The sequence below is a fragment of the Coregonus clupeaformis genome, chromosome 5 (assembly GCF_020615455.1).
Source record: "Coregonus clupeaformis isolate EN_2021a chromosome 5, ASM2061545v1, whole genome shotgun sequence".
NCBI classification, from domain to species: domain Eukaryota; kingdom Metazoa; phylum Chordata; class Actinopteri; order Salmoniformes; family Salmonidae; genus Coregonus; species Coregonus clupeaformis.
Window position 1 is genome coordinate 30,914,229 of NC_059196.1, and position 15,336 is coordinate 30,929,564.

Consider the following 15,336-nt stretch of genomic DNA (forward strand, 5'->3'; position numbering starts at 1 on the left):
GAACGAACAAATTATTTGTTGGCATTTATACAATTGTACCGAAACTACCTGTTTCCATCACAGCTGTCATTTTTATACCTCACTCACATAAAAACTGTGAATGGAAACATGGTTATAGACTGAGGATGAGTCAATTAACGTCAATTTTAGCCTGCCCCCCTGACCCAAGGTTTGTTGCAACTTGCAAGATATTGAGATAGGGGAGTTTGATCAACGAATAATGCAAGAGGCAACCATCATCATATCAGTGACTGACCGAACTGCGGTCTAGGCAGCCTATTCGCTCATGGCGAAATCCGGTCGCCCAGCTATTTAGGAGCGACTTGTGGCGCGCTCCTCATCTGCTCGCAGCTCGAGCTTCGTTGACAGGCTCTCTTCTAAGCGCTGCCTTATAGAGAGGCAACGTATCGGTAACCGCTAAGTGGGGAACTTCACCGGGATACTTCACTGACAGGTCACACGTTCACTCCCCGGTCATTAGACTTTTCCGTTGATTTATCCTACATTTCTCGCTCAAGCGTCCGTTCAGTAGAGATACAATAGAAATACAACTATCTTGGACTCTGGCTTGGGGATGTTGTATGCTCGTGGCGTTAACAGGTAGGCGAGATAAGCTTGTGTGCACATTCTGTGCCAGCAAAGGAAGACAGAGGCGGATTGTTCTTGAAACCCACAGACAGGCAGCGAGAACCGAAGAGAAGCTGCTGCATGTGCAGTAGCTAATGGGGATCCTAATAAACTAATCTAAACAGGAAGCCTACATTCTCACCAACATCAATTTCCTGGTCGTATTTTCTCCGCTCATCTGATTGACGTTTGATGGACGTTTGATTGGTTGATGTAATGCCCATATACATCATCGACCGAAAATTTTCAGAGACACCTGGTAAGTCGGTTACGCGTGTCAAAGCTATTCTAAATATTGCTCTTTGATGCTTGGTCTGTGTGTGAGACAAGTGGCATTCACCGGTTGATCATCATGTCATCCCACGGAGTTTTCTTTACTCTTGTTTGATGTGCAACAGTTAGGACATTCATTCAGTCGCCTATGTGCTTTCACCTCCATTCCCTTCTAGGCCATTCAGTCTCTCTCGCCAGATATGATAATGTGTTTATTGATGTCATCATTTTAGACAGATTTTTGCACACAAAATACATGTTTTAATATGACTAGTTTACCCTTCGGACATGCTTTGCACAGACTAGAATGTGTTTGGGATGGATCTTTAAAAAAGATATATATGTGGACATATTTGATACCAGCGCTGACATTTCTATAAATAAAACACAATTTGAGTTGTTGTGTTGGGGGCAGTCATGGACATATGTGCTGTCTCCATTGTAATGATTCCCAATAGGGGGTTGGGTTCTGCGAAGGATAGCCGCCAGACCACATGGTTTTATAGTGTTTAGCCATTATTTGAAGGATGCATTTCAGTAATTTAATTTTGGTATCATCTGGACATTTTGATGGTAAACAATAATGTCTTAGAGGAACCATAACTTCAGGCTTAAGTTAAGTTACGTGTGTGTGTTGTGGTTACAGTGAAACATGAGTTTCATTTTGAAGGGGTTTGTGAGGTCTCAGGGGATTGCGATGTTTCAGATTCATCAGAGTAACAGACAACAATCATAAACAAAGCCTGTGTGTTTGTGTGTGTGTGTGTGGAGTCTTAAACCCATCTGGAGACCCCATGCATCACACACGAACAGAGGTGTGTGCGAAACAATATGTGTGAGACAGTGTGTGTGTGTGTTTCTGTGTGTGTGTGTGTGTGTGTGTGTGTGTGTGAGAGACATAGGCCTACTACAAGTGATCCCTACAACTCACTCCTACAGTAAGAGGTCACACTGTCTCACTCCTACAGTAAGAGGTCACACTGTCTCACTCCTACAGTAGGAGGTCACACTGTCTCACTCCTACAGTAAGAGGTCACACTGTCTCACTCCTACAGTAAGAGGTCACACTGTCTCACTCCTACAGTAAGAGGTCACACTGTCTCACTCCTACAGTAAGAGGTAACACTGTCTCACTCCTACAGTAAGAGGTAATACTGTCTCACTCTTACAGTAAGATGTCACACTGTCTCACTCCTACAGTAAGAGTTAATACTGTCTCACTCCTACAGTAAGAGGTCACACTGTCTCACTCCTACAGTAAGAGTTAATACTGTCTCACTCCTACAGTAAGAGGTCACACTGTCTCACTCCTACGGTAAGAGGTCACACTGTCTCACTCCTACGGTAAGAGGTCACACTGTCTCACTCCTACAGTAAGAGGGTACACTGTCTCACTCCTACAGTAAGAGGTCACACTGTCTCACTCCTACAGTAAGAGGTCACACTGTCTCACTCCTACAGTAAGAGGTCACACTGTCTCACTCCTACAGTAAGAGGTCACACTGTCTCACTCCTACAGTAAGAGGTAACACTGTCTCACTCCTACAGTAAGAAGTCACACTGTCTCACTCCTACGGTAAGAGTAAACACTGTCTCACTCCTACAGTAAGAGGTCACACTGTCTCACTCCTACAGTAAGAGGTCACACTGTCTCACTCCTATAGTAAGAGGTCACACTGTCTCACTCCTACAGTAAGAGGTCACACTGTCTCACTCCTACAGTAAGAGGTCACACTGTCTCACTCCTACGGTAAGAGTAAACACTGTCTCACTCCTACAGTAAGAGGTCACACTGTCTCACTCCTACAGTAAGAGGTCACTGTCTCACTCCTACAGTAAGAGGTCACTGTCTCACTCCTACAGTAAGAGGTAACACTGTCTCACTCCTACAGTAAGAGGTCACTGTCTCACTCCTACAGTAAGAGGTCACACTGTCTCACTCCTACAGTAAGAGGTCACACTGTCTCACTCCTACAGTAAGAGGTCACACTGTCTCACTTCTACAGTAAGAGGTAACACTGTCTCACTCCTACAGTAAGAGGTAACACTGTCTCACTCCTACAGTAGAGGTCACTGTCTCACTCCTACAGTAAGAGGTCACACTGTCTCACTCCTACAGTAAGAGGTCACACTGTCTCACTCCTACAGTAAGAGGTCACACTGTCTCACTTCTACAGTAAGAGGTCACACTGTCTCACTCTTACAGTAAGAGGTCACACTGTCTCACTCCTACAGTAAGAGGTCACACTGTCTCACTCCTACAGTAAGAGGTCACACTGTCTCACTCCTACAGTAAGAGGTCACACTGTCTCACTCCTACATTAAGAGGTCACACTGTCTCACTCCTAAAGTAAGATCTCACACTGTCTCACTCCTATAGTAAGAGGTCACACTGTCTCACTCCTACAGTAAGAGGTCACACTGTCTCACTCCTAAAGTAAGATCTCACACTGTCTCACTCCTACAGTAAGATCTCACACTGTCTCACTCCTATAGTAAGATCTCACACTGTCTCACTCCTATAGTAAGATCTCACACTGTCTCACTCCTACAGTAAGATCTCACACTGTCTCACTCCTATAGTAAGATCTCACACTGTCTCACTCCTACAGTAAGAGGTCACACTGTCTCACTCCTACAGTAAGAAGTCACACTGTCTCACTCCTACAGTAAGAGGTCACTGTCTCACTCCTACAGTAAGAGGTCACACTGTCTCACCCCTACAGTAAGAGGTCACACTGTCTCACTCCTACAGTAAGAGGTAACACTGTCTCACTCCTACAGTAAGAGGTAATACTGTCTCACTCCTACAGTAAGAGGTAACACTGTCTCACTCCTACAGTAAGAGGTCACACTGTCTCACTCCTACGGTAAGAGGTCACACTGTCTCACTCCTACAGTAAGAGGTCACACTGTGTCACTCCTACAGTAAGAGGTAACACTGTCTCACTCCTACGGTAAGAGGTCACACTGTCTCACTCCTATAGTAAGAGGTCACACTGTCTCACTCCTACAGTAAGAGGTAATACTGTCTCACTCCTACAGTAAGAGGTCACACTGTCTCACTCCTACAGTAAGAGGTCACACTGTCTCACTCCTACAGTAAGAGGTCACACTGTCTCACTCCTACAGTAAGAGGTAACACTGTCTCACTCCTACAGTAAGATCCCACACTGTCTCACTCCTACATGTTACCTACCATCTCTCTTCTTACATCTCTCTCTCTCTTGCATATGTCAGAAGTCATTCTATCCTAGTGCTTAGACTTGACGTGCGTGGCAGGATTATGGCTCTCTCGCACACACACACACACACACACACACACACACACACACACACACACACACACACACCTCATGCAACACCCCCATATGGAGACCCCGCCCCCTCCAACATACACCTCGTGGTGTGACATTGTGAAAGCACACATGGCTGCTGTCGTCACCAAATGTAATCCCTTTCCGTGTGTGTGTGTGTGTGTGTGTGTGTGTGTGTGTGTGTGTGTTGAAACAGTTTCATGTGCTGTGCAGTCTGCAGGCTAGAGTAACAGTAAGCTCTGATTAGTAGGTCAAACATAACACTGATCTTCCTCTCTCTCTTCCTCTGCCTCTCTCTCTCTCTGCCTCTCTCTCTGCCTCTCTCTCTGCCTCTCTCTCGCTCTCTCTGCCTCTCTCTCTCTCTCTCTGCCTCTCTCTCTCTGCCTCTCACTCTCTGCCTCTCTCTCTCTCTCTCTCTCTCTCTCTCTCTCTCTCTCTCTCTCTCTCTCTCTCTCTCTCTCTCTCTCTCTCTCTCTCTCTCTCTCTCTCTCTGCCTCTCTCTCTCTCTGCCTCTCTCTCTGCCTCTCTCTCTCTCTGCCCCTCTTCCTCTCTCTTCCTCTGCCTCTCTTCCTCTCTCCACTTCTCTTTTCAGAATACCCAGTGACCCTCATCCCTCCATATCTCTCTATCGGTGTCTCTCTGTCTCTGTCGGTCTCGATCTCGGTCTGTGTGGTCTTTCTGGTCTGTCTGGTCTTTCTGGTCTTCCTGGTCGGTCTGTCGGTCGGTCTGTCGGTCGGTCTGTCTCTCTGTCTGTGTATTATCAGCCTATATCTTGTATGGAATGTATTTTTTTCCAGGTAAAATATAGCTGCAGTGACATGCCACTCCTGGCTGTCAATCATTGAACTGGAGCCGACTGGGATGATGGAATAGGTGTGGATGCATAAGTGTTCTAACAGTTAGCATCTCAATTATCATGAGTTACAGCAAAAGTGGTGTCAGAGTGTCTGGTCTTCTCTGCTCCCCGGCTGTAATGGCCAGTTATCTGTCCTCCTAATGTAACAGTAGGTGCCTAATAGGACCAGATTACAGATGTAGAACAGTGTTGTTCCATCTACGTATTCAACCGTTCTAAAAGCCGTACTTCAAGTAGACATCACGCACCTGTGTGTCTGTGTGTGTGTGGTGTGTGTGTGTGTGTGTGTGTGTGTGTGTGTGTGTGATGTTGTTGTGGTTGAAAGGGAGGCAGAGAGACTTTGTCCCCTGGTTGGGTGCTCTCATCTCAACCAGCTTGTAAAAGTGTGTGTGGTGTGTGTGTGTGTGTACTTGACAATCGGGGATCAAGGATTAATTGCCTGTTGAGGAAGAGTTTACTACTTGCTAAGTGCACTTTGCTGAGGAGTTGAACTATAACTTGGTGAGAGGAACATTCTCTCTTTCTCTTTTCTGGTTCTGGAGCCTTGTATTCTTTCTGCTGCACATATTACAGGTAGGGTAGTATATTTTCATCTGGACCATTTTGTGGGCTTTTATAAGGTTTGTACCTTACTGTGCGACCCCTCTCCCTTTCCATGTCTTTCTCTTAGAATTGTCCAATTTTTCTCTCTCTATTTCTCTCTCTCTCTATACCTCTCTCTCTATTTCTCTCTCTCTATTTCTCTCTCTATATATCTCTCTCTCTAGTTCTCTCTATCTATACCTCTCTCTATTTCTCTCTCTCTATTCCTCTCTCTCTATTTCTCTTCTTTTCCCTTCCACTTCTCTCTTCATCATGGTGTTGGGGAGGGTTGTCCTTTATCGTGGTGTTGAGGAGGGTTGTCCTTTATCGTGGTGTTGAGGAGGGTTGTCCTTTATCGTGGTGTTGAGGAGGGTTGTCCTTTATCGTGGTGTTGAGGAGGGTTGTGCTTTATCGTGGTGTTGAGGAGGGTTGTCCTTTATCGTGGTGTTGAGGAGGGTTGTCCTTTATCGTGGTGTTGAGGAGGGTTGTGCTTTATCGTGGTGTTGAGGAGGGTTGTCCTTTATCGTGGTGTTGAGGAGGGTTGTCCTTTATCGTGGTGTTGAGGAGGGTTGTCCTTTATCGTGGTGTTGAGGAGGGTTGTCCTTTATCGTGGTGTTGAGGAGGGTTGTCCTTTATCGTGGTGTTGAGGAGGGTTGTCCTTTTAGTTTTACGGCTGAGTTGTTGCCACATCTTTCTATTAGATATCATGTTTAGTTGGTTTATATTCTTCAAGGAGATTATTATGACTGTAAGTCGCTTTGGATAAAAGCGTCTGCTAAATGGCATATTATTATTATTATTATTATATTATTTCAGAGTTAAAACCTTCCTTGTCTCCTGTCTCCCCTCCCCTCCAGGTGAGTCATTACAGCCAGCAGCTGAAGGAGTGTTGAGCATGGCAGAGACCGTCCCCCCTAAGTCGGCTAAGAAGCCCCGCTGGACCTCCCTGGAGATCGGCCTGCTCACCGTCGTCTCCCTCCTCTTCATCGTCATAGTGGCCCTCATCGTCCTCTTCGCCACACAGCGGACTGACAGCGGTGAGTGGAGAAACTCACAGAGCAATCAATATGCCAATCAATCAAGCAAGCAATGAATCTGTTAATCAGTTAGACAGTCAGTCAGACAAATCAAATGGAATTAAAACGTTATGTAAAGTGCATTTAGCCTCAACAAATGTTATGGTGATATTTACATTTTTGTCATTTAGCAGACACTCTTATCCAGAGCGACTTACAATTAGTGAGTGCATACATAATTTTTTTATTTTTCATACTGGCCCCCCGTGAGAATCGAACCCACAACCCTGGCGTTGCAAACGCCATGCTCTACCAACTGAGCTACATCCCTGGCGGCCATTCCCTCCCCTACCCTGGGCCAATTGTGCGCCGCCCCATGTGTCTCCCGGTCGCGGCCGGCTACGACAGAGCCTGGATTTGAACCAGGATCTCTAGTGGCACAGCTAGCACTGCGATGCAGTGCCTTAGACCACTGCGCCACTCGGGAGATATGATTAATGAAAAAAATCACAGATGAGTTTACTATTCTTACGGTTGCAATCTTGTGCGCTTGTGTAGCCAACTTTCTGGCAGCCAGAACCCTAAAACATACTGTTAAGTCAAATGTTATGGCACATTTAATATGTGGGTTTCAGACTTAAAGGGGCAATATGCGTTGCTACATACATTTTTTGACTTTTATATTAACGATATTTACCCATTGATTCTTGAAGAATATAACTTATAGATGCCTCATTAGCTTGAGTCAACTGTCGTACCCCATCGGGACACAAAATATAAGATTGTTTTGCTCCTTTGTTTGTAAACATTTAAGTTGTAAACAAACACAGAATAGCCTAAAACATGGTTAAAATGATAATTTTGATATCATGGATGGTCAGTCCTTAGCATCCATAGCTCTGCCCATGAATTTGAGAGTTGTTACATTTCTCCAGCCCCTATCCCACAGCTTTTTACCAAAACAGTGTAGCGGGGAGTCAGCTTTATTATTGTTCAAACTGCAGATTGCCCCCTTAAAGTTTGTCAGCTCAAGGGGAGCGTTGAAGCGTATAGTGGCCTGAATACTGAAACCCACTCCACTAAGGAGCAGGGCTTTCAACAGGCTGCTAGAGGCCTCTTGAGTGTTGTTTTGGATGGCCAGTACAGCGGGACAATCAATGAGGCATGGAAAGGGAGGTTAATTAATGGCCAAGTGTGTAAATGTCTTTGTTGCTACAGGTAATGTTCAATTTCAGTCCCTAGCGACTTCCCTTATGACCCTACCCCTTTGGTGATCAGGGGCTATGATTGATGTACTGTAGGCCCTATGGCAGAAGGTCTACTTAAGACCAATCTATACCCTACGGAGATGGACGATTCAGAACATAGCAGAGTGTAGATTTTTTGTCACAAAAGGGTCGGCTCCTTGTAGCGTGCCCTGACATTTGAGGTACTCCTGTGTCACATTAAAATTGTAACGCACCGTATCATTCCTTTGCATAACCGTGGGGGCAGTGTTGTGTAGGCGGTGACGCTCGCTTGGTTCCTTGATCTGATTTATAGGCTATAGGCTATGCATCAAAGTAGCCCATTTTGCATTGATAAATCAATATGATCTCAGCGAGTGTTCAAACAATAAACCAAGCAACCTTGTAGCCTTAATAGAATCCCTACAAAAATGTGTTTTGTTTAGAAGTGATAACTAGTGATTCCAGGCTATTGATACATTCAAGCTGCATATCAAACTGGGATATAGGTATAAGAATATTTGCCAGGGCATATTATTGAATTATAAATCTGATTATTTCACATGGTGATATGGGAAGCTAATCAACTTCAAAATCACTTCAACTTCAAGATTGCTGTCTTGGTTTAGCTTGACATTAAATAAGTAGCCTGTTTTGCTTTGATAACCAAATATAATCTCAGCGACTGTTCAAACAATAAAAAAATAAAAAAATTGTAGCCTTATTAGAATCCCCCAAAAAGAAGAGTCTTTGTTTAGAAGTGTTAACGTTACTCTAGGCTATTTTGAAACATTAAATCAAACCTTTTTTTTTTTGGAAGATAAAAGGCCGGCTAGCTTGCAGTGTTTAGCCAACTTGCTAGCAAGGGAAGACAACAAGTCAACAAGAGAGACTTATTTTGCTTTCACCACAAATGAGAAGACAACAAGAAAACCTGGAACAGCGAGGTATCGTGTTACCAAAAGGTGCGCATTGCAACAACAACAAAACATTCCACCCAACGCGTAGATCTATTCACGTAAAGCGTGTTGAGAGCTTATGGACATTGGAGGTGGAGTCTTCCTAGTCCTTTACAGGCCATTAAACACTGAAGTGATAGGAGCTAGGAATGGGGTTTTGGGAATAAAATAGAACCAGGCCATTGTTCACACTGGTTTAGTTACAGAAGACGGAGACATGACGCCTTCATGTTTACTAATCCATGACTATGGATAACTCAACATGGGCAGTACATGACTGTCAATAGATTATTACAAACGTGACAGTGTGCAACAGGTGATGTGTCTGTTGGTGATTCATGATTGATAGTGAGATATAACTGATGGGTTTTGAAAGGCACCACTTTATTAAGATATCCCAGCAGCTTTACAGCAGTCATAAAGTGTTGGGTATTGATTATGTGACAGTAAAATAATGAGTTGATGAATTAAAGCAGGGGTGTCGAACTCATTTTGCCCCGGTTGCCACATTCGGTCTTCAATTTCCTTGCCGTCAAAACTTGCAAAGAATAGTCCTCTATCCATCATTTTTGCAATTTTCGATGCTCCCTGAGTGTCTAGTGATTATTAACGAGCTAGACAGTCAAGAAACTGTATGAACATAGGTCCATTATCATTTATACACAGTTTAGATTTGGTTTTAGTCATTTTAAGGTCTTTCCTATAGCTAGGGTCAATGTCTCTCAAGTGCTTTGAGATGGCTACTTTTCAACAACCAGTACTGTTTCCTTCAGTAGAGTTCCACCACTGACGACTACTGTCTGACCAGCAGTACTGTTTCCTTCAGTAGAGTTCTACCACTGACGACTACTGTCTGACCAGCAGTACTGTTTCCTTCAGTAGAGTTCTACCACTGATGACTACTGTCTGACCAGCAGTACTGTTTCCTTCAGTAGAGTTCTACCACTGACGACTACTGTCTGACCAGCAGTACTGTTTCCTTCAGTAGAGTTCTACCACTGACGACTACTGTCTGACCAGCAGTACTGTTTCCTTCAGTAGAGTTCTACCACTGATGACTACTGTCTGACCAGCAGTACTGTTTCCTTCAGTAGAGTTCTACCACTGACGACTACTGTCTGACCAGCGGTACTGTTTCCTTCAGTAGAGTTCTACCACTGACGACTACTGTCTGACCAGCAGTACTGTTTCCTTCAGTAGAGTTCTACCACTGACGACTACTGTCTGACCAGCAGTACTGTTTCCTTCAGTAGAGTTCTACCACTGACGACTACTGTCTGACCAGCAGTACTGTTTCCTTCAGTAGAGTTCTACCACTGATGACTACTGTCTGACCAGCAGTACTGTTTCCTTCAGTAGAGTTCTACCACTGATGACTACTGTCTGACCAGCGGTACTGTTTCCTTCAGTAGAGTTCTACCACTGACGACTACTGTCTGACCAGCAGTACTGTTTCCTTCAGTAGAGTTCTACCACTGACGACTACTGTCTGACCAGCGGTACTGTTTCCTTCAGTAGAGTTCTACCACTGACGACTACTGTCTGACCAGCGGTACTGTTTCCTTCAGTAGAGTTCTACCACTGATGACTACTGTCTGACCAGCAGTACTGTTTCCTTCAGTAGAGTTCTACCACTGACGACTACTGTCTGACCAGCAGTACTGTTTCCTTCAGTAGAGTTCTACCACTGACGACTACTGTCTGACCAGCGGTACTGTTTCCTTCAGTAGAGTTCTACCACTGACGACTACTGTCTGACCAGCAGTACTGTATCCTTCAGTAGAGTTCTACCACTGATGACTACTGTCTGACCAGCGGTACTGTTTCCTTCAGTAGAGTTCTACCACTGACGACTACTGTCTGACCAGCAGTACTGTTTCCTTCAGTAGAGTTCTACCACTGACGACTACTGTCTGACCAGCGGTACTGTTTCCTTCAGTAGAGTTCTACCACTGACGACTACTGTCTGACCAGCAGTACTGTATCCTTCAGTAGAGTTCTACCACTGATGACTACTGTCTGACCAGCGGTACTGTTTCCTTCAGTAGAGTTCTACCACTGACGACTACTGTCTGACCAGCAGTACTGTTTCCTTCAGTAGAGTTCTACCACTGACGACTACTGTCTGACCAGCAGTACTGTATCCTTCAGTAGAGTTCTACCACTGATGACTACTGTCTGACCAGCGGTACTGTTTCCTTCAGTAGAGTTCTACCACTGATGACTACTGTCTGACCAGCAGTACTGTTTCCTTCAGTAGAGTTCTACCACTGACGACTACTGTCTGACCAGCGGTACTGTTTCCTTCAGTAGAGTTCTACCACTGACGACTACTGTCTGACCAGCAGTACTGTTTCCTTCAGTAGAGTTCTACCACTGACGACTACTGTCTGACCAGCGGTACTGTTTCCTTCAGTAGAGTTCTACCACTGATGACTACTGTCTGACCAGCGGTACTGTTTCCTTCAGTAGAGTTCTACCACTGATGACTACTGTCTGACCAGCGGTACTGTTTCCTTCAGTAGAGTTCTACCACTGATGACTACTGTCTGACCAGCGGTACTGTTTCCTTCAGTAGAGTTCTACCACTGATGACTACTGTCTGACCAGCAGTACTGTTTCCTTCAGTAGAGTTCTACCACTGATGACTACTGTCTGACCAGCAGTACTGTTTCCTTCAGTAGAGTTCTACCACTGATGACTACTGTCTGACCAGCAGTACTGTTTCCTTCAGTAGAGTTCTACCACTGATGACTACTGTCTGACCAGCAGTACTGTTTCCTTCAGTAGAGTTCTACCACTGATGACTACTGTCTGACCAGCAGTACTGTTTCCTTCAGTAGAGTTCTACCACTGACGACTACTGTCTGACCAGCGGTACTGTTTCCTTCAGTAGAGTTCTACCACTGATGACTACTGTCTGACCAGCAGTACTGTTTCCTTCAGTAGAGTTCTACCACTGACGACTACTGTCTGACCAGCGGTACTGTTTCCTTCAGTAGAGTTCTACCACTGATGACTACTGTCTGACCAGCAGTACTGTTTCCTTCAGTAGAGTTCTACCACTGATGACTACTGTCTGACCAGCAGTACTGTTTCCTTCAGTAGAGTTCTACCACTGACGACTACTGTCTGACCAGCAGTACTGTTTCCTTCAGTAGAGTTCTACCACTGACGACTACTGTCTGACCAGCGTTACTGTTTCCTTCAGTAGAGTTCTACCACTGATGACTACTGTCTGACCAGCGGTACTGTTTCCTTCAGTAGAGTTCTACCACTGATGACTACTGTCTGACCAGCAGTACTGTTTCCTTCAGTAGAGTTCTACCACTGACGACTACTGTCTGACCAGCAGTACTGTTTCCTTCAGTAGAGTTCTACCACTGACGACTACTGTCTGACCAGCGGTACTGTTTCCTTCAGTAGAGTTCTACCACTGATGACTACTGTCTGACCAGCAGTACTGTTTCCTTCAGTAGAGTTCTACCACTGATGACTACTGTCTGACCAGCGGTACTGTTTCCTTCAGTAGAGTTCTACCACTGATGACTACTGTCTGACCAGTGGTACTGTTTCCTTCAGTAGAGTTCGACTATTTTTTAAATGTATTACATTTACATTTAAGTCATTTTAGCGGACACTCTTATCCAGAACGACTTACAGTTAGTGAGGGCATACATTTTCATACTGGCCCCCCGTGGGAATCGAACCCACAACCCTGGCGTTGCAAATGCCATGCTCTACCAACTAAGCTACACAAGGTTCAATTTATTTATTTAACCTTTATTTTATCAGGGAGTCATATCAGGGAGACCAAAGTCTATTTTTACAAATGAGCCCCAAATTACATAAATTACAGAAAATACTCACATCAATATAAATACAAAATGCCAGCAGAAAGATAAACACAGTAATAGAGACACCAAAACATCAAATTTTAAGAACATTTTGAAGATTTTTCCACAAATAAGGTGCAAGTAAACTAAAAGCTGATTTAACCTAACTCAGTAGAGACCAAAGGAATTTCCAGAGCTAACCATCCCTGTTGTGGTAACTCGTATGTCTAAAGTTTAGTAAAGACATTAGGTACAGTGGGACTTTTTTTTGTAAAAGGGCTTTATAAATGAAAACATAGCAATGTATCAACCTACGTGACATCGTAGAGGGACAACCAACTTCCTGGTAGAGAATGCAGTGATGAGCACTAAAACTGTCACCCGTAATAAAGTGCAGTGCGCTATGATAAACGGCATCTAACGGCCTTAATGAAGTGGCAGTTGCGTTTATATAGATGTCGCCATAGTCTCGGACCGATAGGAACGTTGACTGAATAATCTGCTTTCTACTATTTAGCGCGAGGCAGGACCTGTTTCTATGGAAGAAGACCATTTCTATTCTCAGCTTCTTTACTAACTCAACTATATGCTTTTTAAAAGACAGCTTTTCATCTATCCAGACGTCCAGATATTTGTAAGCACGGACACTATCAATATGGACACCATCCAAAGTACATGTGTTTAAATCATCAAAGTTATTTTTATGTGCTCTAGAGAACAAAATATACTTCGTTTTACCTGCATTCAACACTAATTTCAGGGCAATAAAGTTTTTATGTAATACAATGAGGGCAGACTGTAGTTCAGATAGAGCCTGGTCAACCGTGGGGGCAATAGCATACACAACAGTATCATCGGCATGCAAGTGCAGGTTACAGTTTTTAACACACAAGTCAATATTGTTTATGCTATATATATATATATAATATATTAAAGATTATAAACCGGGTAGTTCGAGACCTGAATGCTGATTGGCTGACAGCCATGGTATATCAGACTGTATACCACTGGTATGACAAAACATTTATTTTTACTGCTCTAATTACATTGGTAATCAGTTTATAATAGTAATAAGGCGCCTCTGGGGTTTGTGGTATATGGCCAATATACCACGGCTAAGTGTTGTGTTGTGCCTAAGAACAGCCCTTAGCCGTGGTATATTGGACATATACCACACCCCCTCATGCCTTATTGCTTAGTTATACTACTGACGACTACCAGTACTGTTTCCCAGTGTTATAGTACTTGAGTCCGACTCATCCTGATTTTCATGACTTGTGACTCGACTTGGACTTGACCATTGGTGAATCGGACTTGGACTCGCCTTCTCGATAATTGGTGACTCGGACTCGGACCGGTCTTCTTGTAACTATTTGTACCTGGACTGGATAGGCTGCAGTGATAAGCTGAATATTAGCACTGGGTGCGCAGAGCAGCGAGGGTTCTGTTCTCTAGCAGTGGAAAGGACAGCAGGCAACATAGGCAAAACATCAGGCAAGCTTCCCCCTTGCTTCCCCGTAACCACCAGTCACCAGCCTACTATTTAGCTTTGCCTGGTTAAGAAACACAAACGGCTTTATGAAATTGAAAACAACGGTAGTATGGAGTTTAACAGTAAACATCAGTCTAACTATTTGTCTCTCTCTCTCTCCTTGAGGATAGAAAAGTAACCTGTCCTCTCGCTCTAACCTCCCCCTTTCCCCCCTGCGTCCCATAGTCCAGGTTCTGACAAGTCTCAGATAGACCGAAAATTACAGACACCGACATTGTCTTCTCCTTGCTGAAGCATTTAGCGTATGTCGGTAATTTTCTGTGATTTTGCTACATATTGTTCCTGTAGATTAAAACCATGGTTTGGTCAACACCAGTAATACCCTATCCATTATGTTGATTCCTGCTATGAGAGTATCAGCCTGTTCCTGTTTCACTGTCGGCTGCCGTGTGAGCGAGCCACTCTCACTCTCTCTGACCACTGTGCGCACAGAGGAGGGAGAGATGCATTATGAGAAGCACAAGCATATGACCTTTGCTCAAATGCAATTGTGGGACAAATGCGGTTTTCAAAGCAACTACTGTTGTTCTAGTTACAGAGAGCTTTCTGTGAGCACCACTCAACAACCGCAGTAGGCTGTAGCCTGGTATGGTTTTGATGCACACACAGAGTGGAGCAGAGCGCGCCATTTGCAGTGAATAGGTAGCCTAGGCCTATTGCTGGAACGTTTTTGTAGGACATAAGCCTACATTTACTGATAGATTAATCAATTAGCCAACAAGGCTATATAGCAACAATATAATATTTACATTTAGAAATGTAGCTAAGTGTTTTGAGTTCCCACTTCCTCAGGTGGTGGATAATATTCATAGATAGAGATGGAGCAAAAAAAATAAGTAGGATAATTCTGGATCCTATTTTGACAGGTTGCACATCAAAATATAAATCAGCATTTCCTGGATATGTTAGAAGAAAAAGCTTACTTTTGGAATCAAAGGCTACCATCTTAGTTGTCATACTTGGCACTGGAAAGAAATTGTCTAGAACAAAAAAATGGATCAATTTATCTCGATATGGATTGGTCCATATTGTCCAGCAGTAGTTAGATAGTCTCTTCCTGCTCATCAGTGATGTCAGAGCTATAGTTAGTGA

The 15,336-nt window shown here is 44.0% G+C and overlaps 1 protein-coding gene across 4 annotated transcripts in view; it reads left to right on the forward strand.

The window, feature by feature from the left end:
* Positions 1-363: 363 nt before the first annotated feature.
* LOC121566838 (neprilysin-like) overlaps positions 364-15,336 on the forward strand; it is a 47,874-nt gene continuing 32,901 nt past the window's right edge. The window contains exons 1-2 of one of the 4 annotated variants that reach the window (XM_041876716.2): positions 364-886; positions 6,513-6,692. In XM_041876716.2, the coding sequence (XP_041732650.1) occupies positions 844-886; positions 6,513-6,692 (223 nt within the window). In that variant the 5' untranslated portion in view covers positions 364-843. Of the gene's footprint in view, positions 887-5,481; positions 5,647-5,953; positions 6,404-6,512; positions 6,693-15,336 lie in introns of those variants that run through there. The other 3 variants (XM_041876718.2, XM_041876717.2, XM_041876719.2) reach the window with 3 other exon arrangements.